Source organism: Gobius niger (genome assembly GCF_951799975.1).
Source record: "Gobius niger genome assembly, chromosome: 3".
Lineage (NCBI taxonomy): Eukaryota > Metazoa > Chordata > Actinopteri > Gobiiformes > Gobiidae > Gobius > Gobius niger.
Window position 1 is genome coordinate 22309621 of NC_136854.1, and position 25664 is coordinate 22335284.

The window sequence follows — 25664 nt, forward strand, 5'->3', positions numbered from 1 at the left end:
TTGTTTGGTATTTCCACTTTTATAACAGAATAAAACAACTTGTAAACAAAGACTTTAAGTGTTAATTTAAGGTATTATTTTAGCAGACAGAAAAGGTGAAAAGAAGAAATCAAAGGCAAACTTAAAGGCTCTCAGTGTGGTGCGTCTCCAGTTCCTCTCAATCTTCACCTGCCGACCTCCGGTCAACTCTGCGGAGGGACAGTCCAGGCAATGGATGGCCTTGAGCTCAAAGGCCGGAGCCTTGGCCCCTAAACGGCCGTCCAGCTTAGTGCTGAACTCCACCAGGTTCCCAGGGTTCAGATTAAACAAAACCTGTCTAAACTCATGACTCGCCATTAAAAGGATATCTCTGGTTGGATCTTCCATGTCTGGTCTGTCTTCATAGGTGAAGCCCATAGTCACTTCAAAACGGTAGCTGTCAAAGCGTTTGACATGGCAGGGGTGTTTGGCCAATGCTTTTATCTGACAAAGCTCCTCTTCTTCTTGCATTTTGAGAAGTAATGGCACTGGAATAGGCTGAGAATCAGCTGCTAAAATATTTGCCACTGTAGAATTCTTAGGTTCACATTTTGGATAGGATTCTCCATAGAGACACCGCAGCCAGTCACCCATGAAAACAGGCAATATGTTTATCACAGACTGTGCTCCATTCTCTGTCTCTGCCACGCGCACATTCTTAAACCGCCCGGTCCATGTGACCCTATGTCCATGGAGGTGGCTACAGAAGATCTGAGTTTCGGCCATACCTTTAGACTTCCAAGATGGTGGCCCACACGCCTCGCTGTACTGGTGCCATGTTAGAGTGGAGTTGTAGGCCTTTTGTCCTTCAGCGTAGTACAAGTAGATGGCAAAAAATAAAAGCACCATCGAGATGCAAAGCAGAATGAGTTTGACAGGTCCACGGTGCGTCAGGGAGCTGAGGATGTCCAGGATAGAGGTGCTGAATCGGGTCCAAAGGCGCAGGGTGACAGGGATGGCACACACAACCAGGGTGACGATCACTTTGGTCAGCTCAAGCTCAAGAAACCATTTGAAGAGTTGGATGAAAAGCATTGTAGCGAGGCCAAATGCAAGAACGGGTAAGGCAAACAGGAAGAGGAAGTAGGCCACGCACGTGCGGATCAGGCCCACCGCAGAAGAATTCTGGAGGAGCACCACAGAGAACTCACACCACATGAAGCACACCATGTATGGCACCAGGAAGCAGTAAGTGCCTCGGAATCCGCGCATCCTGGCCATTCTGCAATGCAAACAAGTCATTAGAGTAGAAATCTATAAGAATCAAGCTTGATGAAATGAGAGCATTGAGCTTTAAATGTATATGGTAGAGCCAAACCGATTTGTTGGCTGGACGTTGTTTTATTATTATCACAATCTAGGCCCTTGTGTCACAAATATCAGCACCAAATTCCTTAAATATTCTAGAACATTATCATTTTTCTTTGCGACTATTTCTAGCCCTACAGCATTTGTTTGTTTCTTTGGTCAGGACAGTGCATGTTATTGAACACACACAGGACAGGAAAAAAGTGTAAATATAAAGCTTTGGCTTAAATGACTTGAATTGAGGAAATGCATCTTGTTTTGAGCGATTTTCACTCATTTAGATGTTATTCCTGATTATACAGATGAAAGTATACAGGTTATAAGGTAATCTTGCAGGAAATAAGAAAGCAAAACTGCCAATGGGATAAGACCAATTATATTACCCCATTGGCAAAGAAAATGACTTGAAATAAGATGAAATGTATTGAAATGAGTCAGAAATATCTCTGAACAAGTGAAATAATCGAGGTGAAAACTAAATCTTAAAACAAGTCAAATTTGGATTATTACGCTCTAATCTAACTAATCTAGTTAATTACTTTTTTCAGTGTGCCCCGTATTTCTGTGTCATTTCTGTGACAAGACACGGCCTTCTGTGTGGAGTTTGTCTATTCTCTATATGACCACGGACCAAAAGAATAGTTAAACTTTGCTTCTTACCTGAAAATTAGAAAGAATAGATACGCATATAGCAGACAGGGGAGACTGAGCTTCAACTCTACAGACTCTCCCAGAGGCACTGTAGCAAATGTGTGTCCCAGTAATCTTAATGCAGTCATCTTCTCTGGCAAAAACCGCGTCAGTCCACATAAAAATGATGCCACCTGGATCAGAGAGAGAGTTAAAAAGTAAGTAAGTACAGTGGGAACCAGATGTTTACGTACACTTTATAAAAAGACACGTTTGCATTTTTACTTTTACTTTTACACTTTTACAAAACCAAAACTTTACATACATTTCATTAATATTTGGTAGTATTGCCTGATGATGTTATCTATTTTGTGAAGTGCACCAGTCCCTCCCGCAGCAAAACAACCCCACAGCATGATCCTGCCACCCCGTATTTCAAAGTTGGGATGGTGTTCTCAGGCTTTTTTCTCCAAACGTGACGGTGGCCAAATTGTTTTTGGATTTGTCTCCAATTGTTATTCTATTAGCAAACTTTTTGATGTTTATTTTGGAGTAAGAGCTTCTTCCTGGCAGAGAACCCTCTCAGCCCATGTCGGTACAGTACTTGTTGCACTCCGGACTTACCAGGTTCAGCATCTTCACCAGGTCTTTTGCATTTGCTCTTGGGCACGTTTATCTCTGGGACACAGAACCCGCCTACTTTCTGATCTGTATCATGACTGGACATTTCCATCATTATTTGAAGCAATGAACCTGATGTCTTGAAACTGCGCTCAAGGATGAACCAGACTTACGCTTCCAAGGTCATGACATCGTCATCTGGGCTTTCCCAATTATATAGTCATAATCTCAGTGTATGTTAACTAGTAAAAAGTAACAAAAAAATAAATAAAACTTCGCTCATTTGCTCATTAGCAAATAGATTTTTTTTTTTTTAGGTCAATTCTAATTTACCTAAAAATATAAGAGTTGATTCTGGTTTCATGTCAGACAGTGAGAAAAAAAAATGCAAATGTGTTTTTTATAAAGTGTATGTAAACATCTGGTTTTCATTGTATGTACATTTATGTGTGTGTGTGTGTGTCTAATACAAGCTTACTTCTATGAGCATTGCCTTCCGTGCATACATTGCAGCTGTTGGACTGAGACTGTGATAGCTGATCACAGTGAAGAAAATGGCCACAGTGGAGAGCTCAGAGCAAGGGATCCAGCCCTTGTCAGCTACAGGGAAAGTGAAGATGACAAAGAAGACAGATATGATAAAATAAATGTACTGCTCAAGATTGTTCCAGCCAAAGTTGGTTTCTGCCTGTTCCACATCCAACTCAGGTTCAAAGTGAGTCAGCAGTGATGTCAGGGTTTTGAAATTTTCCCAAGTCTGGTAAATAGAACAGGAAACCAAAAATAAGTCTTGTTAAACAATGATAAGCATCATTTTCAACCATATATTGTTTAAACAATATGAGGCAGTTGAGTGAAATGTTCACCTTACCTTGCTGCTCTTAAATACACGGAGCGTGCAGATGATCATAGCTATGAAGGACAGGTAAAAAACCAGCAGTGGAATGACAAAAGCAAACAGGTCCACGGTGAGGTTACTGACAATGAAGAAGAAAATCAGTGCATTGACGTGTTGTGTCGGGATAATGGTGCTCAGCCACTGGACACCAGCTCGGGACGCCCAGTCCACCAGTCGCTCCTTCATCTCTATTATTCCATGTAAAGGATATTGCAGCATCTGTGTAAAAGTAGAGAAATTAGTAGCATCAAAAACATTTGTTTTGGGGAAATACTGCAGGGTTCCTCTGTGAAGTATAACTGAGGGTGGTGGGTGGAGCATACCACCAAGCGTGACTTCATATACATGGCTCTTTTTAAGGCCACCGTCTGGTTGGTTTCCAGCATCATTCCACCCCATGTGCTTTTTTGTTGCCTTTTACTCACTGGATGAGCCGTCTCAGCTTTAACCTACAGAACAACATTATGATAAAACAAGTACAAATCACATGTGAAATTGCTTTAATGTAAACACATTTGCCTTCAGATGCCTTAACTCAATCTGGCAGTTGCCTTCTCTGCATGTATCTTCTCTGTATGTGCTATGTCTGTGGTTCCCAAAGTGGGGGTCGGGACCCATTGAGGTGTCCTGAGACATTGGGTGGGATCCCCAGATGATTTCAAGATGAAATCAAAATAACAATGCTACCGTTTTTAGAATATTTTTCAGCGTAAAACAGCATATAGTTTGTGAAATCCATTCAATTAGTGGATCCAATACATTCACTTGATTTGAATTGCCCTAAAGTAGCTTAAGGGGCAATAACTTTATACAATGGGGGTCCTGTGTTGTTGACGTGTCAATTTTTGGGGTCCCAGCCAAAAAACTTTGGGAACCCCTGTGCTATAATCTGCGTATATTTAGTAATATTTTGTGTTAGCCTGCATGTATTTTGTTTATAAATATATTTCACATATTGTGTACCTGACAGTTGCTGCGAAGAAGTGCAGAGGAGGATACATCTTTGTTCTTGCTTTCATTTGCAGGTGCAGAATGAACAATTCCTTGTGCATACTTTTGAGTCATCTGAACAAAGTCATCTAAGTCCACCATCTGTTTAGCTGAAAGCATAAATGAAATGATTAAAAAAAGAAACAGTATAAAATTGAAACGTGCTCTAATAGGACTTCTGGACGGCTACCTTCATTGCTGACCATGCTCTCTAATACTTTTTGGGTTTGGCTGGAGGTTGGGGTGTCAGTCTTGCTTGCAGTGCCGCCTACTGCTGAGAAATAAGCACAGCACTAGTGAGTTCCAAACATAGCTGGCTTTGTAACGTGATATTGAAGATCACAGCAGCTGCAGACACTGAAGCCACAAATGGGAATAAATCATGCAGTTGACAGCAAAAAAAACAACATTTGAATCACAGTATTAGCGTAAAATAATTCCTAAAAATATAACACTGTTTAGTTTGATAGAAAAAAGGTACCTTGTGCTGAGCTGACCTGGCAGACATTTTCAAGCATTTCGGCAACGGCGACCTTTGACTTCCTGTCTGGGTTGAGCTTCCAGTACATCATCATGGCTGCTTTACGCACAGCCAGCTCAAACTTACTCTCTGTCGATAACCTCCGTACATCAGCTTCGTTCTCTTCTGTAATTCCTGCAGTGAAAGAAGTGACTCGCACCAGTACCACTATAGTGAGACACAATGTGTTGGATGATACCTTTTTTCTGTATCCAACATCGCCGCAGGATCTTAGCAGCCCCTTTTCTTCCCTGTTTTGCTGCTTTGATGAGCCAACTGACAGCTAAATGGTTATTTTCCTCAGTGTTCTTCTCTTCAGCCAGAAGAAGGTAGTGCTGACCAAGCTGCAATATAAAGAAAAAAAATAAAATAATGCCTATTATATACAGTATATCACCACAGGGGGTGGATATTTGTATTTTTAATAACAACTGCTGCTGATACTCCACAACAAACACTGATCCTAATTAAGCTTCGGAGACCCCTGGGCCATATCATGTGACTGTTTTCTAAACTTGACTGATACAATAGTTTCTGTTATGCAAGGAAAGCAGGATAGCCGCATTTCAAAAAGAGGACACCAATGCTCCTATAATAATTTAACTATTGCAAACAGCGCTGTCTCCACTGTGCTGCAGAGATTTGATTTTAATCCTTCCTCATTTCTTACAGACATGAGCTGTTGAACCATGTGGATCAGACACCCCCTGTGGTTATTTATATGCATGACATTACCATGTTCTGTTGGTTTGGGTGCAGTGTCTGTGTGTGTGCATTAATAGACTCAAGCGCATATACAATTCAGAATGATGAAGTATTTCAGAATATTCCTCAGGCCAAATGTTATGTGTGGGGTTGAATGACTGGATCATCTTCCAGAAGGCCAAAAATAGGCTCTTGACCAGAGGGAGGCTTACATGGCTTTCAAAACCAACTGATAAAAAAGTGCATGTTTTCACCCGAGTCTGCGCCCTGGCATCTCCCTCTGAAGCCTTCAGCTCCATCTGATCCAAAGTCAGGTCTTCTTCGGGTTCTTCATCTGCAGAAGAGGAGAGACTCAAATATGATTGACTAAAAATATTATTCAGAATACTACCACCATAACCTCAACCTAAAAATATTATCCAGAATACTACCATCATAGTCTTAAATGCTGTTTCACCTTCAACGTACTTACAGATCAACTGATCATTTTAGCATGAAGGCTTTGCTATTCTGTACAACACATTACGAACAACTTAGCACCTCACGCTGCACTGTGTCACAGCTGAGGCGCTGAATACTGAGACATATTAAAGTGCATACCAACATCGTCCTCATCCACGTCCTCCTCAGCTTTCCTCAATCTTTCCTGCATAATCACTTTCTTGGCCAAGTCCGCAAATGTACGTTTTCTTGTCAGTTTTGGTGGTGTCTCCTGGGTTTCCGTAGATGGTTTGGAATCAGTCAATGGGATTTTAGCCGGTAGTGCATGGACGTCTGAAGATGGAGAATCATCTTCTTGTGAAGATGACAGAGATCCACTTGAGAACAAAGCTCTGGCCGAAGGAACATGCTGTTGACCATGGGTTTTTGTGGCGTTAGGAACAATCTGTGCAGAGGGAAGGGCAGAGCCATCCAGGACAGGGTATGACCCCTGGCTGTTGACACTACTGGGTGTTGGTGACAAGTCCGTCTCCTCCATCTGGCGTGCGAAAAAAAAAAGAGAAAAAGAAATGTCACGTTTATCACACAGGAATGCATAACTTTTACAGCTGAAAAACTTTATTGGCATATTTAAAAAGCGATATTGTGTTCGTCTTCTCTTGCGTATTTATTGATTGAATGTGCCTCGAACCTAAAGTCGTCGGAAGTGGGCAAAATCATGACGCGTAGCTTGTTCAATTCAGTCTTACACCCGATGTTGTATATGAAACACATAGTTTTACCTTATATATCGATGTTTTCTGTTGTCGTGCTGAAGTTAAAAAGCAGCTGAATAATTCCTTGGAGACTCCATGTCACTCCGAAAGGCTCCATGAAACCGAAGACCCCGTATATGTGGCGGTAGCTGGACACTCTGGACTTCAGTGCTTAAAAAAAGAACAAGTTTAAGTCCCGCCCTCTTCCCCAATTGGGTGTGATGAATGAGCATCAGGAGGCCTCCTGCAAAGCCACTGGGTGTAATACTGCGGTCAAGTGAGCCGTCATCCGCAAAATGCCAGTCAAGCCAGCCGTAATGTTGTTTTGTAGTGCGCGATTACTGCCGCTAGCACGGTAGGCCAATGGGCTCAGGTTTAGGGACCGTCAACAATGTATTGTACGTTCTTTTACGACTGCACTAGGCCAATGCACTGAATAATAGGGACCGTCAACAAAATAATGTACGTGTAGACTACTGCGAATACGCGAGACCAATGTACGGAGAATTAGGGACCGTCAACAATGTAATTTCTCCTCTAAAAATTGAATCTTTCCGACATTTCGGATGCTATTAAAGACTCCTTTGAAAGGTTTCACTCATTTCTCTGTGGGTTATTGTTAGTCACCTCTCACACTCACTATGTGCATAATATGACCCAATTTCACTGTACAATTTATGAATAAATACACTACCAATATGCCCATTTGGAACATGTAACAAACGGTCCTTTTTCCTACATATAGGGAAGGTTTTAAAGAGTCCTTTGAAAGGTTTCACTCATTTCTCTGTGGGTTATTGTTAGTCACCTCTCACACTCACTATGTGCATAATATGACCCAATTCCACTGTACAATTTATGAATAAATACACTACCAATATGACTATTTGGTCATTTTGAACATGTCACTAAAGCTCCTTTTTCCTACATATAGGGAAGGTTTTAAAGAGTCCTTTGAAAGGTTTCACTCATTTCTCTGTGGGTTATTGTTAGTCACCTCTCACACTCACTATGTGCATAATATGACCCAATTCCACTGTACAATTTATGAATAAATACACTACCAATATGACTATTTGGTCATTTTGAACATGTCACTAAAGCTCCTTTTTCCTACATATAGGGAAGGTTTTAAAGAGTCCTTTGAAAGGTTTCACTCATTTCTCTGTGGGTTATTGTTAGTCACCTCTCACACTCACTATGTGCCTAATATGACCCAATTTCACTGTACAATTTATGAATAAATACACTACCAATATGACTATTTGGACCATGTAACAAACGGTCCTTTTTCCTACATATAGGGAAGGTTTTAAAGAGTCCTTTGAAAGGTTTCACTCATTTCTCTGTGGGTCATTGTTAGTCACCTCTCACACTCACTATGTGCATAATATGATCCAATTCCACTGTACAATTTATGAATAAATACACTACCAATATGCCCATTTGGAACATGTAACAAACGGTCCTTTTTCCTACATATAGGGAAGGTTTTAAAGAGTCCTTTGAAAGGTTTCACTCATTTCTCTGTGGGTTATTGTTAGTCACCTCTCACACTCACTATGTGCATAATATGACCCAATTTCACTGTACAATTTATGAATAAATACACTACCAATATGACTATTTGGTCATTGTGAACATGTCACTAAAGCTCCTTTTTCCTACATATTGGGAAGGTTTTAAAGAGTCCTTTGAAAGGTTTCACTCATTTCTCTGTGGGTTATTGTTAGTCACCTCTCACACTCACTATGTGCATAATATGACCCAATTCCACTGTACAATTTATGAATAAATACACAACCAATATGACTATTTGGAACATGTAACAAACGGTCCTTTTTCCTACATATAGGGAAGGTTTTAAAGAGTCCTTTGAAAGGTTTCACTCATTTCTCTGTGGGTTATTGTTAGTCACCTCTCACACTCACTATGTGCATAATATGACCCAATTCCACTGTACAATTTATGAATAAATACACTACCAATATGCCCATTTGGTCATTGTGAACATGTCACTAAAGCTCCTTTTTCTTACATATAGGGAAGGTTTTGAAGAGTCCTTTGAAAGGTTTCACTCATTTCTCTGTGGGTTATTGTTAGTCACCTCTCACACTCACTATGTGCATAATATGACCCAATTCCACTGTACAATTTATGAATAAATACACTACCAATATGACTATTTGGAACATGTAACAAACGGTCCTTTTTCTTACATATAGGGAAGGTTTTAAAGAGTCCTTTGAAAGGTTTCACTCATTTCTCTGTGGGTTATTGTTAGTCACCTCTCACACTCACTATGTGCCTAATATGACCCAATTTCACTGTACAATTTATGAATAAATACACTACCAATATGACTATTTGGAACATGTAACAAACGGTCCTTTTTCCTACATATAGGGAAGGTTTTAAAGAGTCCTTTGAAAGGTTTCACTCATTTCTCTGTGGGTCATTGTTAGTCACCTCTCACACTCACTATGTGCATAATATGATCCAATTCCACTGTACAATTTATGAATAAATACACTACCAATATGCCCATTTGGAACATGTAACAAACGGTCCTTTTTCCTACATATAGGGAAGGTTTTAAAGAGTCCTTTGAAAGGTTTCACTAATTTCTCAGTGGGTAATTGTTACTCCTCGTAGTTGTGGCCGTAAGGTCTCTGGTGCCTGTCGCGGCGGCAATCCCCGAACCCGGTGGTGGCGCCCGGAAGTAAGGGATGCCGTCAAGCTGAAGAAGGAGTCCTACCTGGCCTTGTTGGCGTATGGGACTCCTGAGGCAGCTGAGAGGTACCGGCAGGCCAAGCGTGCTGCAGCTCGTGCGGTCGCGGAGGCTAAAACTCGGGTCTGGGGGGAGTTCGGGGAGGCCATGGAGGAAGACTATCGGTTGGCCTCGAAGAGATTCTGGCAAACCATCCGGGTCCTCAGGAGGGGGAAGCGGTGCTTCACCAACACTGTTTACAGTGCGGGTGGGGAGCTGCTGACCTCGACTGTGGATGTCGTCGGTCGGTGGAAGGAGTACTTCGAGGACCTCCTCAATCCCGTCGTCACGTCTTCCAATGAGGAAGCAGAGGCTGGGGACTCTGAGGTGGGCTTGTCCATCACCCAGGCTGAAGTCACCGAGGTGGTGAGAAAGCTCCCCGGTGGCAGGGCTCCGGGGGTGGATGAGATTCGTCCTGAGTACCTTAAGTCTCTGGATGTTGTAGGACTGTCTTGGCTGACACATCTCTGCAACATCGCGTAGCGGTCGGGGACAGCGCCCCTGGATTGGCAGACCGGGGTGGTGGTCCCTCTCTTTAAAAAGGGGGATCGGAGGGTGTGTTCCAATTACAGAGGAATCACCCTCCTTAGCCTCCCCGGTAAGGTCTACTCCAGGGTGCTGGAGAGGAGGATCCGGCCGATAGTTGAACCTTGGATCCAGGAGGAACAATGCGGTTTTCGTCCTGGTCGTGGCACACTGGACCAGCTCTATACCCTTCATCGGGTGCTCGAGGGTTCGTGGGAGTTCGACCAACCAGTCCACATGTGTTTTGTGGACCTGGAGAAGGCGTTCGACCGCGTCCCTCGTGGTGCCCTGTGGGGGGTGCTCCGGGAGTATGGGGTCTGGGGCCCTCTGTTAAGGGCTGTCCGTTCCCTGTATGACCGCAGCAGGAGCTTGGTTCGCATTGCTGACCGTAAGTCAGACCTGTTCCCGGTGCGTGTTGGTCTCCGCCAGGGCTGCCCTTTGTCACCGGTTCTGTTCATTACTTTTATGGACAGAATTTCTAGGCGCAGTCAGGGGCCGGAGGGTGTCTGGTTTGGGAGCCTCAAGATCTCATCTCTACTGTTTGCAGACGATGTTGTGCTGTTGGCTTCAACAAACCAGGACCTTCAGCGCGCTCTGGGGCGGTTTGCAGCCGAGTGTGTAGCGGCCGGGATGAGGATCAGCACCTCCAAATCTGAGGCCATGGTTCTCCACTGGAAAAAGGTGGCTTCCCCTCTACAGGTCGGTGGGGAGTCCTTACCTCAAGTGGAGGAGTTCAAGTATCTCGGGGTCTTGTTCACGAGTGAGGGACGGATGGAGCGTGAGATCGACAGCGTCAGCAGTGATGCGGTTGATGTATCGGTCTGTCGTGGTGAAGAGGGAGCTGAGTCGGGTGGCAAAGCTCTCGATTTACCGATCGATCTACGTTCCCACCCTCACCTATGGTCATGAGATTTGGGTCATGACCGAAAGGACAAGATCGCGAATACAAGCGGCCAAAATGAGTTTCCTCCGCAGGGTGGCTGGGCGAACCCTTCGAGATCGGGTGAGGAGCTCAGTTACCCGGGAGGAGCTCGGAGTAGAGTCGCTGCTCCTTCACGTCGAAAGGATCCAGCTGAGGTGGCTCGGGCATCTGTTCCGGATGCCTCCTGGTCGCCTCCCGCGGGAGGTGTTCCAGGCATGTCCTAGTGGGACAAGGCCTCGTGGAAGACCCAGGACACGGTGGTGGGACTATGTCTCCAAGCTGGCCTGGTGTCGCCTCGGGGTCCTTTTTCTTACATATAGGGAAGGAAACAATTACCCACTGAGAAATGAGTGAAACCTTTCAAAGGACTCGTTAAAACCTTCCCTATATGTAAGAAAAAGGAGCTTTTGCTACATGTTCAAAATGACGTCATGTTGGTTGTGTATTTATTCATAAATTATACAGTGAAATTGGGTCAAATTAGGCACATAGTGAGTGTGAGAGGTGAGTAACAATTACCCACTGAGAAATTAGTGAAACCTTTCAAAGGACTCTTTAAAACCTTCCCTATATGTAAGAAAAAGGAGCTTTTGTTACATGTTCAAAATGACCAGTCATGTTGGTTGTGCATTTATTCATAAATTATACAGTGAAATTGGGTCAAATTAGGCACATAGTGAGTGTTTTGAGGTGAGTAACAATTACCCACTGAGAAATGAGTGAAACCTTTCAAAGGACTCGTTAAAACCTTCCCTATATGTAAGAAAAAGGAGCTTTTGCTACATGTTCAAAATGACGTCATGTTGGTTGTAAATTTATTCATAAATTATACTGTGAAATTGGGTCAAATTAGGCACATAGTGAGTGTGAGAGGTGAGTAACAATTACCCACTGAGAAATTAGTGAAACCTTTCAAAGGACTCTTTAAAACCTTCCCTATATGTAAGAAAAAGGACCGTTTGTTACATGTTCAAAATGACCAAATAGGCATATTGGTAGTGTATTTATTCATAACTTATACAGTGAAATTGGGTCAAATTAGTCACATTGTGAGTGTGAGAGGTGAGTAACAATTAGCCACTGAGAAATTAGTGAAACCTTTCAAAGGACTCTTTAAAACCTTCCCTATATGTTAGAAAAAGGAGCTTTTGTTACATGTTCAAAATGACCAAATAGGCATATTGGTGGTGTATTTATTCATAAATTATACAGTGAAATTGGGTCAAATTAGTCACATTGTGAGTGTGAGAGGTGAGTAACAATTAGCCACGGAGAAATTAGTGAAACCTTTCAAAGGACTCTTTAAAACCTTCCCTATATGTTAGAAAAAGGAGCTTTAGTGACATGTTCAAAATGACCAAATAGGCATATTGGTAGTGTATTTATTCATAAATTATACAGTGGAATTGGGTCATATTATGCACATAGTGAGTGTGAGAGGTGACTAACAATAACCCACAGAGAAATGAGTGAAACCTTTCAAAGGAGTCTTTAATAGCATCCGAAATGTCGGAAAGATTCAATTTTTAGAGGAGAAATTACATTGTTGACGGTCCCTAATTCTCCGTACATTGGTCTCGCGTATTCGCAGTAGTCTACACGTACATTATTTTGTTGACGGTCCCTATTATTCAGTGCATTGGCCTAGTGCAGTCGTTGTAATAATCTACGCTTAAAAGAACGTACAATACATTGTTGACGGTCCCTAAACCTGAGCCCATTGGCCTACCGTGTTAGCGGCAATAATCGCGCACTACAAAACAACATTACGGCTGGCTTGACTGGCATTTTGCGGATGACGGCTCACTTGACCGCAGTTAAATACGGGATGCGTGAAAACTTCATGTACTTCAAAAACTTCTCAAAGCCTATTGGCTCGAATCTAACCTTTTCAGTCTCTTGCGCAATAGGTAGGCTATACATATATGCAACAAGAATGTAATATAAGTAGCATATTTGTCTGATTAAGTATTAAGAATTAAGACTTTTTTTGTTAGGCTTACTGCATAATCTTTCACATTTTGACGTTTTTTTATATAACAAGGCATTAACAAAAATGGCTCGATTTGAGGTCTTGGTTCTTGGGAGCTCTCCAGGTTCTGAAAGCACATTTGGTAAAACAGCCCTCTTCCTTTGTGGATTTGAGGTTTTAATTACGTGTATAATTGTTGTAGCCTGATTATTATCAGATTCTGTACAGTGCATCAGGTGAACTTCTCAGACTGAAAATAGCGACAGACTCGTGTATTTGAGGGCTTGGCTCCAGATGTGGGTTAAAAGGTGCAGGGTTTAATCTAATCCGCTGATGCTCTGACCCACTGAACAATCACACAAAGGCTTCTCTGCATTTCATATGGTGCGTGGCTGTTTTAACCAAATAAAATATATGCAAATATTTGAGGCAACGCCTCCTTTAAATTGGCACTGCATCCATTTACGTGCAAGAGGGCAAGACTTTGAAGCGCCACAAAGACTTGCTTGCAGCGACGATTAAGAAGATCGAGTACGAGAGAAGCTAAGCTGCCGTGACCTGGTTAACGATCAAACGAGCCCCGTCGTCACAGTTTGGGAGGAGTGGGTCTGTCAACCACACCAGCCATGTCGGACTGCAGGAGAGAGTGGAACCGCGAGGACGAGCTCCCCGTGTACCTGGCTGGTCCAATCGCTGGGCCAAAGCAAAGGAAAAGCTATGGGATGTTTAGTTCCGTCGAGGGAGCCTTTGACAGCAAGACCATAGACTTCGACAATTATGCGGTGGGGAGAAAAGGGAGCCGCACCCCGAGAAGCAGCAGCCGAGAGAGGGTCCTGGACACCGAAGAGTCCAATGGAAAGACCCCCGATAACGCCCAGGAGGCCCCCCTGAGCAACGCACAGGTGGAACACGAAGAAGGCGACAGTGCCACGGGAATAACAGCAGCAACGACACAGAACCGTTTACTTGGAGAGGTATTGGCTATGATGGGCAAAAACAGCGTGTTGGTTTGTAGCTGTAGGCAGCTTGCATCAGACAAATCAAAGGAATTGAAATGAAAGCAAGCTTGAACTTAAAATGTGGGCAAACACGTTTGATTTTCACTAAAATGATGTCCATCATCTGTTTCAGTGAACTTCTTTGTACCAGTACAGTCAGACCATTCGTCTGTTGTTACATAGCGTTGGTTATTGCCTAGTGGAACTGTCCACGACGGCGTGGTGCTGAAGCCGCGCATACAGCACGTCACTTTTTGATAGGTAGCCGCTGCATGTAACTGAACACTGTAGCATTGTGGCTATGGGGTGCCTTCTTCCTTCCTCGTGCACCCCGACTGAAGCAGCCGCGCGCGCAGAGAGCTGTCACATGTGCGCTTCTTGTCATACCTCCACACTCACGTATGATAACTCCAGGAGCACAGCTTTCCCCAGGTTTGAGCTAAAACCGGAAACGGCTAGCGGAGTATGTAGGGGACAAAGGGGGTTGGCACGGCATAGGACACCGGGGGTGCATGTCAGAGGCCAGACCCCGAACAGGGGAGGATGACGGGGTGCACTTTGCAAGAGAATTGCATCCCCCATCTGACGGCAAGAGGGTTGCTTAGTCTTGTTGGCACTTGTCTCACAAATCCGACACAGGGGATTAAATTCTTAACGCGGAGAGTGGAAGCAAAGAGCATACGGCTTCTTCTATGCCCGCGTGAGGGAAAACAAAGAGGCCACACTTCTCTGGGCTATGTCTGCCTCTATTGGGCGTTTACTAACACCATCGCATTGAGATTATTATAATTGGTGTGGTAATGACAGAAGCCTAGCCAGGAAACAACAGCTTGCTAGAGATGAGGAGGAGCGGATAAATGTCGTAATCAAATTCTTCTAGACCACAGTTTATTGAGCGGGATGTTTTTTTTTCTCTCTTTTCTTTTTATAGACTACACTAAATAGACTAGCTGATCATCACAGACACTGGCAGAGCAGAATTATAGTTATAATGATGACTTTTCAGTTGAACCCTGTCCTAAGAAGTAGGTGGCAACTGTCTATCATCCTCTCAAACCATGAAGGTACCCAGCTGCTAAAGCAACATAACATTTGCATTTCAGTATCAACCAATTAGGGTGCACGATAAAGGAGGGTTTAAATGTATGTTTTAGAAACTTGCATGTGATAGGTATATTTGATGAAAGTCTTCTCCCACAATAATTGCAAGATATCTATTTACTTTTTTAAACTGCAGGGCGAAAAGTTGCTGATCAAAGGAGGACGAGTAGTTAATGATGACCAGTCCATGTTTGCGGATGTCTACATAGAAGATGGAGTCATCAAGTGTGTGTTTGTAATTATATCGTACTTTAGTTATTCATTCAGCAATCATCATTCAATCAATATAATATGCTGCTTTGTTTTGTGTCATCTTTGTAAATATGCATCACATCACAGGCAGGTAGGGGAAAACCTGACTGTCCCAGAAGATGTGAAGGTGATCGAGGCTAATGGGCGCATGGTGATCCCTGGAGGGATAGATGTCAACACCTGCTTTATGAAGCCCTTCTTGGACACTTATCCTGTGGATGACTTTCTGCAGGGCACCAAAGCTGCACTCAGTGGTGGCACCACTATGATCAGTAAGTCTGGACATAAAAAATAATAAACATAACGTAGATATAACAGAAGATAGGAAAGCTTTTATTAATTTATTTGTTAGGTACATGTATACACACCACACACCACTTCTACATGTAACACACCACAACATTTATACCTAAGAGCTAATTTGCAATGTCTTTTGAGGAATAAATGAACAATTTAGAATAGCATGTAGCATACATTTAAAATTAATTTTCAACATTGACACAAATGCAATGCTTTTCAATGCAATCAAAAGATGAAAGTAAATCTCAAGGTCTAGGTCCTCTTACAGCTTGGAAGACAAAGAGTTTCCCAGTTTATTGCCCGTGACGAAGGGGCCTAGCTGTTGTCTTCACATTTGTAAGTATTGAGTTGTAACTTTTGCCTTGCAGTTGACCATGTGATGCCTCAGCCTGATGAGAGCCTGTTGGCGGCGTTTGAGCGCTGGCAGGAAGCAGCCGATAAGAAGGCGTGTTGTGATTACTCTCTGCATGTGGACATCCCGCAGTGGAACGAAACAGTCAAGGATGAGCTGGAGTTGCTTGTACAAGACAAAGGTAGCCTTCATTTTGATTCTTGCCAAAGTTTGCCTGTAATTCTCAAGTTGTGCTTTGGACCAGTGCGACTGAGAATTTGGGACAGATTTAGAAACATTTTGGCAGAAAATGTGCTGAATCCTCTTACTGCACTTGAGAGCTTTTGTTTCATCACAGTGGCGTCATGGTGGTCGGGTGTAAAATAGGGTTGTAATCTTTTCTAAGTCAGAAATCACTTCACTTGTGGGCCTTGTGTGTTGAAGAAAAAAGACAACAGAGCTGTTTGTGTGTCCGGATGTTCTCTTAGCTCTTTCAGTTGGATGCTTTATGTCTCCTGTCTGTCTTACACTAAGAGAAGTTTTTGAGCCATCAAAGTTTCTATTTGTTTTAGGCGTCAACTCCTTTCAAGTGTATATGGCCTATAAGGATGTGTACCAGATGACAGACTCGCAGGTACGTTAATTATTGTCGGTCACAACCAAAATTCAGCATTGTATTATATGCTATAATATTTTAAATCTGTTTTAGTTATATCAAGCCTTCTCCTTTCTGAAAAAACTCGGCGCTGTTGTTCTTGTGCATGCTGAAAATGGAGATCTGATTGCACAGGTGAGCCTTACGTCTATATTCTAACTAAGTATAACAATAATAATGGTCGTCTAGATGATAATACTGTACATAGGACTGAGTTGGGATTTGCTTTGTAGAGCAGAGTTTTTGTGGATGATGGAGCCTTAAAGTGGATGCCCTGTTGTATTAGGAGCCAGTACATCTGCTATAGAGGAAGAGACGCAGCGACATGGTCTCTTTTAATGCATTGGGCTGTCTCATTTTTTTGGTCTCATCAGATATGGGTTCATCAACATTTCTTCCTTAGGTTCCTTTAGCTAATTGTCTGCATCATTATCTACTAATATACTACTATGCATAATCAGATCTGTCCACAAAAAACAAGACAAAATATTATATTTTTCTTGATATCCAGACTCTCCCTTGCTCTATATATTATTTTGATTTCTTTGCTGAAAATGATAGTCAATTGTAGCCATTTAGAAAACATACAATTGGAGTAGCAGCAAGTGATGAATTTCCCTTGCGGATTAATGAAGTATTCTGATTCTGAAAATGATGAATGGATATCTCTAAATACATTTTCTTTCCTATTCACATGCAGTGTATTACGTTTAAAAAAAAAAAAAAAAACATTACGACATTGCCCAGAAAAGAGATTTTTTTAATCCAAGTTGAAGCATTGAACATTGCATACTCTTCCTTTTGCCCCAACTTTCGCTAAACATAAAACGCAGCAGTAGCTTCGTGCACCTGGGAGGACAAATAGCTCTGCAGCTGCACAAGATGACAGGTTTATCTGAGGCCACGATTATTAGACTAATGCTGGTGATGAAGTATGGGTGCTCACAATGGTAAAGGTGAAGGTGCTAGCCAGGCTGACAGCTGTGATGAAGGAAGGCGACGGTCACTGGGAAATAATGCTCCTGATTAAGGTGACAATTACGCTGAGGGCTGTGATCAATGTGCTGATAAATGAGGCCAATAGATTGTAATGAGAGCAAGTGAATTATAATGATGCGCTGCCGAACCTATCAGTATTTCAGAGAGAGGCGCTTGATGCATCTTGGGCTGAGGACAGACGCTGGAACAGAGCTATGAACATGGCAAGGGCTCATTCACAAATAATACGTTCTATGCCCTTTGCAAATTGATAATGAATGTTTATTATACAGACATCAGATTGGAAATAAAGGTTCATTTATTTTGACTGGTAATGCATGACAATTAATGTGTGTATTCTATCATTGCCTCTCAGGAAGGAAGATGTGGGTTATATTCTTGAATCGCCCAACTCACTGTTCGACATAGAACATTGCCTTTATGCAATCCATGTGACGGGTCAAGAGAGTGACTGACTGTTGGCCAGTGTGTGCCACTTTTAGTTTATAATTGCAATACATAACAACATAAAACATGCACACAGGTTAATCTTCCACCTTGGTAGTCCTGATCAATCCTACCTCGAGATGGATCTCAGGAGGAGCACAGCTCAGGTTTCCCCAGCAGCATGGAAAGATTTTTCTAATGCAGCAGATCTACTACACTAAAATAAAAACACTATTGTACTACTGAGTAAAATGGTACTTTATAAACTTACAGTAGAAGTTTGACCCAACATGAATGAATGTATATAATACTATTACAGGAACAGAACAAAATTCTTGGCATGGGAATCACTGGTCCAGAAGGTCACCCTCTAAGTCGCCCTGAAGAGGTAATATTTTAGACACTCATTATCAATCTTTTTGACAAAGGTAAGTGTTTTTTGATTAACATTTCGAATTCTGTCAAGGTGGAGGCCGAAGCAGTCTTTCGTGCTATCACCCTGGGCAACCGTGTGAACTGTCCAGTTTACATCACGAAAGTTATGAGCAAGAGTGCAGCAGACACCATCACACAAGCCAGGAGAAAAGGTGTGATTACTGAGTGTACTATTTATGCTTATGTCCTGAAAGGCTTCGGGTACATTTTTTAATTTTCCTCCAAGGTTCTGTGGTTTTTGGGGAACCACTCACTGCTGGTCTTGCCACTGATGGGTCTCATTACTGGAGCAAAAACTGGGCCAAAGCGGCTGCCTATGTCACCTCTCCTCCTCTGAGTCCAGACCCGACCACACCAGATCATCTGAATACTCTGCTAGCCTGGTGAGTCTGAGGATTTTTCATCATTCAATTTATCTGCAGTAATTTATGGGAAAGGTTCACAACTCAGAAGACAACCACTGACATACAAACATTCTGTGCCTTGATCAGTGTTTCTCAAATACTAAGTATCTTCTACAGTTCTAATCTTTCTTTGATTTAGAGCAAATCTTTATTAATATTGTTGTCCTCCTTTTAGTCCATGGGCCAGACCAAATATCGGTACCGAAAAGGTGGCAAAGGCTATCGTGGATTTTTAAGTAGGTCCATGTCTGAGGTTTATATTTTTGTATGATAGCCTTTTCAGAGTTACAGCTTTATCATAGTTTTCAGCTGTTGAAGTGAACCACCCCCATGTCAAAAAAGTCGCTTTTGACACTGGTCCATATTATGGTTTAGGCCATTTCCAGCCCATTAGATACTGATTTACACCATTGTATTTGGTATCATTGTAAAGAAGACATTTTCATGTTTCATTTGAGCCCAAATGTACTACTCTGTGACTATTACCGTGGTAACCATAGCTCCACAAACACAAACCTGAGGACGTTTTTTCACCATTTTCACAAAAACAGTTTTACTATGTTTAACGCTGTTTCTTCAAGGAACATCACAGAGACAAATGGCTGATACTGGGTAACTCTCTAGACTCTGAGGATTCAGGAAATGTATAAAATGTCAGTACTTTCTCAGCTTAAGGCCTCACAGTGAGCCACGAAGTAAAAGAATGTCCACCTCACATGAGCCTCTCCCATTGAAATAAGCCTATATCTGCCATTCTAAGGTTGGAACAGCTGGTGAGACTTTCTGTCCAGGACAGGCCAATGCAACTTGAAAATGCATTTATAAAAATTACAATTATTCTGTAGAATATAAACTGTATCCTAAATTGTTAAAATAATATCCATATTATGTAGCCTACACAATGCACTCACTGACAGTCTCATTCACTTTCACTCATTCACTACTGAAACCACATCATTTTACATTTGTATTTGGTAAATAAATAACATTTCTAGCGATATAACATAGCAGACACCATTATCTTTTGCTTCTAGAGAGTTGTGCAGTTGAATGGCCCTGGGTAAAAAGACAAAAAGGGGTTAACTATCGCTAGATTTTGAGCCAAAAGCTAGGTTAGAAGTACCAACGTTTTCTACCGTACTAGAACTGGATTCTACAGAAAATTAACTCAGGGGACATGAAATGAAAAGAACAACATGCAAACTCCACACAGAAAGGTCCCACATGGCCTTGGATGTCGAACCCAGGAACGTCTTGCTGTGAGGTGACAGCTAGACATTCAGTCACTCTTGAATCCCCTTGTACAAAATCCATTATGCTGATAGAAAAGGGCGAAGGGAATACCTTTATGTCCAAGAAGACACACAAACTGCAGTTGGTTAGACAGTTGGTTATCCAAGAACCAAGCTTTTCCTGCAACAGTTGACAATAGCGACTCGTGACCAATGGCAATGTTGTGTTTTCTTCCAACCAGATTCCGGGAAGGGGCGAGGGAGAAAGGTGGTGTAAGAGTGGGGGGGTGAATTTCGGTTGAGTACAACCTGGAAACATAGCAGGACCGGCTTTACATCTTTTTCTCTCAGACACGGACAGTGGTTAACTAGTTAACTAGTAAGTTTTTAGTTTGACCTGATAGAGCTTATAGAAGCCCATAACACTAAAGGAAGAACATGAGGCAGCACGATGTAACCTGTTGTCTTGTTTGGAACAGCGCTGTCCTTGCGCCAGGTGGAAGAACTGGCCCAAAAAGTGTTGAATGCGCAGGAGAGATTGCATGCCCTCAGTGGTTAGTCTTAGTGTTTAGCGTTTTCTCACCTCTCAGCATGAAGTTCAATTTAGGTGTTTTTGTGTGGAGTTTACATCCTCTGTCTGTGTCTGGACAGATTTTTTTCACCTCCAAATCTGAGGCCATGGTTCTCCACCGAAAAAAGGTGGCTTCCCCTCTTCAGGTCGGTGGGGAGTCCTTACCTCAAGTGGAGGAGTTCAAGTATCTCGGGGTCTTGTTCACGAGTGAGGGACGGATGGAGCGTGAGATGGACAGACGGATCGGTGCGGCGTCAGCAGTGATGCGGTCGCTGTATCGGTCTGTCGTGGTGAAGAGGGAGCTGAGTCGGGGCAAAGCTCTCGATTTACCGATCGATCTACGTTCCCAGGTCTCATCACCTATGATCATGAGATTTGGGTCATGACCGAAAGGACAAGATCGCGAATACAAGCGGCCGAAATGAGTTTCCTTCGCAGGGTGGCTGGGCGCACCCTTCGAGATCGGGTGAGGAGCTCAGTTACCCGGGAGGAGCTCGGAGTAGAGTCGCTGCTCCTTCACGTTGAAAGGAGTCAGCTGAGGTGGCTCGGGCATCTGTTCCGGATGCCTCCTGGTCGCCTCCCGCGGGAGGTGTTCCAGGCAAGTCCTAGTGGGACAAGGCCTCGTGGAAGACCCAGGACACGGTGGTGGGACTATGTCTCCGAGCTGGCCTGGTGTCGCCTCGGGGTCAGAACAGCTGGAGGAGGTGTGTGTGGATCGGGAGGTTTTGGCATCTCTGCTGAGACTGCTGCCCCCGCGACCCGGCCCCGGATAAAGCGGAAGAAAATGGATGGATGGATGGTTTCTTCCATCAACGTAAAAGATGCACAGGCATCCTCTAACTTGGTGATTCTGAACATGAGCATGGCTGTCCACTGCTCCTGACATGTTCCAGGGGCAGATGGATGGGTTAAATGGTTAATTATTGTAAACAATAACGTACATCTTCGATCTGTGGCTCCAATTGAAATGCATTATCTGAATTACAGTTCACAAACAGTTGTAAAAGTTCAGAATATCCATAAATCTTCACTTCGTTGTCTTCTTCTGGACCTCGATCCCTACTCTGTGCATGTCCAAATCTAGAATCAATCGGCCTCAGACCCTTGTTCTTCTGCATTGTCCTCACCACCTCCCTATGCATACTTGCTGTTTTTCATCTCCTCATACAACATTCATGTGCACCTTGTTGAGTCCAGTCTGAGCATATGAAGTATCTTCAAAAACACAAATTTCAACAAAAGGACTCTTGTGATACATTCCTTGTGCTGGATAAAGCATTCTCATGCTACAATTTGCATGTTCTTTTTTCACTCTACACTTGTTGAGGTGTTGAGATAAAATGTGCACAAGATGCAACAAGAGACAATCCCAAACAGGAATGGTTTCAGAGGCGGAGCCTGCTGAGCTTCCGAGAGACAGTTTTCTAGTTGCATTTGACTGGGCTCGATATAACTATTGTCAGCCTGAGGTGATACTGAACCCTGCAAAGGTGGCACCTCAATAAGTGCCATCGCCAAAAGATTTGTTTCCAGCATATTCTGAAGAGCATGAAGAATTATGTAGGATATGGGCGCAACTCTACATTTAAACCTCCACAATCATCAACAGGTTTGTTACCTGCTAAGTTATGATGGGAAAAGCAGTGGCTCTACTCCAAGCTCCTCTTAGTTGACTGAGGAAACTCCTTTCGGCCGCCTGTATCTGCGATCTTGTCCTTTTGGTCATTACCCAGATCTTATGACCATAGGTGAGGGTAGAACATAGATCGATCAGTAAATCAGCTCCCTCTTCACCACAACAGTCACAGTAACAGCGATCACTGCCGATGTCGCACTGATCCGTCTGTTGATCTCACGCTCCATCCGTCCCTCACTCGTGAACACGACCCCGAGATACTTGAACTCCTCCACTTGAGGCAAGGCCTCTCCACCGACCTGGAGAGGGGAAGCCACCCATGGCCTCGGATTTGGAGGTGCTGATACTCATCCCACTTCACACTTGGCTGCAAACTGCCCCAGGGCAGCTGAAGGTCCTGATTTGATGAAGCCAACAGAACAACACCTGAGATCCTGGGGTTCCCAAACCGGACACCCTCCGGTTCCTGGCTGTGTCTTTAAGTTCTGTCCATAAAACTAACTAAAGTAAACTTTTGTTCATTCATTTATACAGCATATTTCATGCGCACAGACTCAATATTCCTGGGAAGAAAATAAATAAATTACACAACATAAAAAATAAAAAATAAACTCAAATACGTTAATACAGCACATACACACACAAAAAAACAATCCATGTACAAAGAACTTAAAATAACTTCAAAAAGCTGGAGAAATTGTTTAATCAAATAAAAATATGGACTGCTTTGCTTAGTCAACTGCCTCTGTGATTTAGTTCTGGATGAGGCTAAGCTGTAGTTTTGTGTTGACTCCTCATGTCCTGGTTTGAACACCTCAAACCTCACCATCTTTATACTACTATATTTGATTTATTAGTAATGAAATAAAACAACTTTACTGAAATGACCTTACAAAATTATTTACTTTATTAATTTGCTAATCAGTAAAAAAGGGTGATGTTCATAGTAAACGTGTGGTTTATGGCAAATTGAGCTTCAGAACAGAGCACAGTTTTCTACAGCAAATACATTAACAACTAAGTATAAAACAAATACACATGGTATTTTTGGCATAACCATGTGTCTACAAAGACAAACCTTTGGAATTATCTTGGATTGTTGAGACATTTTAGACAAATGTACAGGACTACATGTAGTAGTGAAAGAAACAGAATGCCATTGTGTGTATGGCAAAGTATATGATAAATAGCTATAATATATAAAATATATGAACAACTTTTTGGTGAAAATACAGAACTGTTCTTCTCCACAAATGTAATTTCAAGTTGCATTGGCCTGTCCTGGACAGAAAGTCTCACCAGCTGTTCCAACCTTAGAATGGCAGATATAGGCTTATTTCAATGGGAGAGGCTCATGTGAGGTGGACATTCTTTTACTTCGTGGCTCACTGTGAGGCCTTAAGCTGAGAAAGTACTGACATTTTATACATTTCCTGAATCCTCAGAGTCTAGAGAGTTTCCCAGTATCAGCCATTTGTCTCTGTGATGTTCCTTGAAGAAACAGCGTTAAACATAGTAAAACTGTTTTTGTGAAAATGGTGAAAAAACGTCCTCAGGTTTGTGTTTGAGGAGCTTTGGTTACCACGGTAATAGTCACAGAGTAGTACATTTGGGCTCAAATGAAACATGAAAATGTCTTCTTTACAATGATACCAAATACAATGGTGTAAATCAGTATCTAATGGGCTGGAAATGGCCTAAACCAAAATATGGACCAGTGTCAAAAGCGACTTTTTTGACATGGGGGTGGTTCACTTCAACAGCTGAAAACTATGATAAAGCTGTAACTCTGAAAAGGCTATCATACAAAAATATAAACCTCAGACATGGACCTACGTAAAAATCAACGATAGCCTTTGCCACCTTTTCGGTACCGATTTGCCAGATTTTGGGGTTTGGCCCATGGACTATTTGGGTTAGTCCTAGTTTAGACCTGAGTTAGTCCTAGTTTAGGTAGCACCAAGTGTGAAAGCATTGACTTAAGCCTTAAGTCTTAGGGCCAAGGTGAAGTAAGTTCACCTGCAGTTTTGCTCACATACACCTAACATCTGCTACTCACTTTTGACTGTCCTCAATTCCATAAATAGCTCCAGAACTACAGTCCTTCATCATCTGTTGCCGTGGATACCACGTTCCTCCTCCGCCTCTCTTGTACGCCTTTACTGTCTCCTCCACACCTGCCTCCTGCTCCTGCCTTTCAGGAGGTTCTTTTGTGTCACTCAAGTGTGGTGACACCGCTGTTGTCTCGGAGTTTCTACTGGGAATAATGGCTCTATTTTAAGCTTTGTTTCTAAGACGCAGCAGTAAAACCCGTTAATTAATAGCACTCACCACTGTAAACCATCAGATAAATGGCTTTAATTAACAAAGCAAAGTAAGACATTAATTCTGGTCATGACAACCCCCCTGTCTTGTACATAATAAGATAATGTCTGCAGAGGGCTCTTCATAAAACATTTATCCTTTACGATTTAGTTAGTGCTTCAAAGGCCTGTACTGCAGGGTTGTTGCACCACTCTGCCGCAGAAGACTGTTTGCCCTAGGCCCAGACAGGACTTGTACTTTTAATGCACATGCTCTTTAGGGACACCCAGTGGCTAAAACAGATAAGCATCTTTTGACGCAAAAGCTGCAGTGATTCTTACAAATGTCAGTCTCAGTACTAATGATATCACAGAGTTCATCACAAGCAAACTATCAAACTATCATCTTATTTATCATTTATTTTTAATACATTTTTCAGTGGGGACCTCCAAGTTGTAGGAAGTGCCCACTGTGCTTACAGCCTGGCCCAAAAAGCCATTGGGAAAGAAAACTTCACCCTGATCCCAGAAGGAACCAACGGAGTGGAGGAGAGAATGGGTTTTGTGTGGGACAAGGCTGTGGTGAGTTGTTTTTGTTTTGTTTTTCTTCCCTGCCTTCTGTCTATATTTTCTCTCTTGTTTTGTCTCTGATATCTTTCAGGCATTCGGGAAAATGGACGAGAACCAGTTTGTGGCTGTCACATCCACAAACGCTGCCAAAATCTTCAACCTGTACCCGCGGAAAGGCCGGATCACAGTGGGCTCTGATGCTGATATCGTCATCTGGGACCCGAACCGAATCAAGACAATCATGGCCAAACAGCAGCAGTCGGTGAGGGCTTGATAAAATGTGATTCGTCTCTATACTATAAAATGCAATACTGGCAGAAAAGTGACTGAGGGTAAAAGTGAACTGTATATAGATTTTTTGCTGCAAAAGCATAAA

General features: G+C 42.6%; 2 protein-coding genes across 2 annotated transcripts in view; one reads left to right on the top strand and one right to left on the bottom strand.

The window, feature by feature from the left end:
- On the bottom strand, window positions 1–14969 carry wfs1a (Wolfram syndrome 1a (wolframin)). Its single transcript, XM_079553090.1, has 13 exons — window positions 14461–14969; window positions 6914–7057; window positions 6291–6669; window positions 5945–6024; window positions 5185–5329; window positions 4947–5120; window positions 4656–4739; window positions 4439–4575; window positions 3799–3924; window positions 3449–3694; window positions 3056–3334; window positions 1987–2150; window positions 1–1240 (listed from the first exon to the last, which is right to left on the bottom strand). The coding sequence occupies exons 3-13, from the start codon at window positions 6667–6669 to the stop codon at window positions 67–69; spliced, it is 2988 nt and encodes a 995-aa protein (XP_079409216.1). The 5' UTR covers window positions 6914–7057; window positions 14461–14969; the 3' UTR covers window positions 1–66.
- Window positions 13516–25664, top strand: part of crmp1 (collapsin response mediator protein 1) — a 15271-nt gene continuing 3122 nt past the window's right edge. The window contains exons 1-11 of the mRNA XM_079553091.1: window positions 13516–14049; window positions 15311–15399; window positions 15514–15698; window positions 16095–16259; window positions 16630–16691; window positions 16767–16847; window positions 18457–18525; window positions 18604–18724; window positions 18799–18955; window positions 25159–25300; window positions 25380–25550. Coding sequence (XP_079409217.1) covers window positions 13702–14049; window positions 15311–15399; window positions 15514–15698; window positions 16095–16259; window positions 16630–16691; window positions 16767–16847; window positions 18457–18525; window positions 18604–18724; window positions 18799–18955; window positions 25159–25300; window positions 25380–25550 — 1590 coding nt within the window. The 5' untranslated portion in view covers window positions 13516–13701. The remainder of the gene's footprint in view (window positions 14050–15310; window positions 15400–15513; window positions 15699–16094; window positions 16260–16629; window positions 16692–16766; window positions 16848–18456; window positions 18526–18603; window positions 18725–18798; window positions 18956–25158; window positions 25301–25379; window positions 25551–25664) is intronic.

What these genes read in the sequence shown, in the direction of transcription:
- wfs1a (XM_079553090.1), bottom strand. Translation starts at nt 6,669, where the DNA reads ATGGAGGAGACGGACTTGTCACCAACACCCAGTAGTGTCAACAGCCAG. An exon ending in ATGTTGGATACAGAAAAAAG is followed by an intron (nt 5,121 to 5,184) that starts GTATCATCCAAC and finishes CTTTCACTGCAG; the next exon opens with GAATTACAGAAGAGAACGAA. An exon ending in CCAGGTCAGCTCAGCACAAG is followed by an intron (nt 4,740 to 4,946) that starts GTACCTTTTTTC and finishes CTTATTTCTCAG; the next exon opens with CAGTAGGCGGCACTGCAAGC.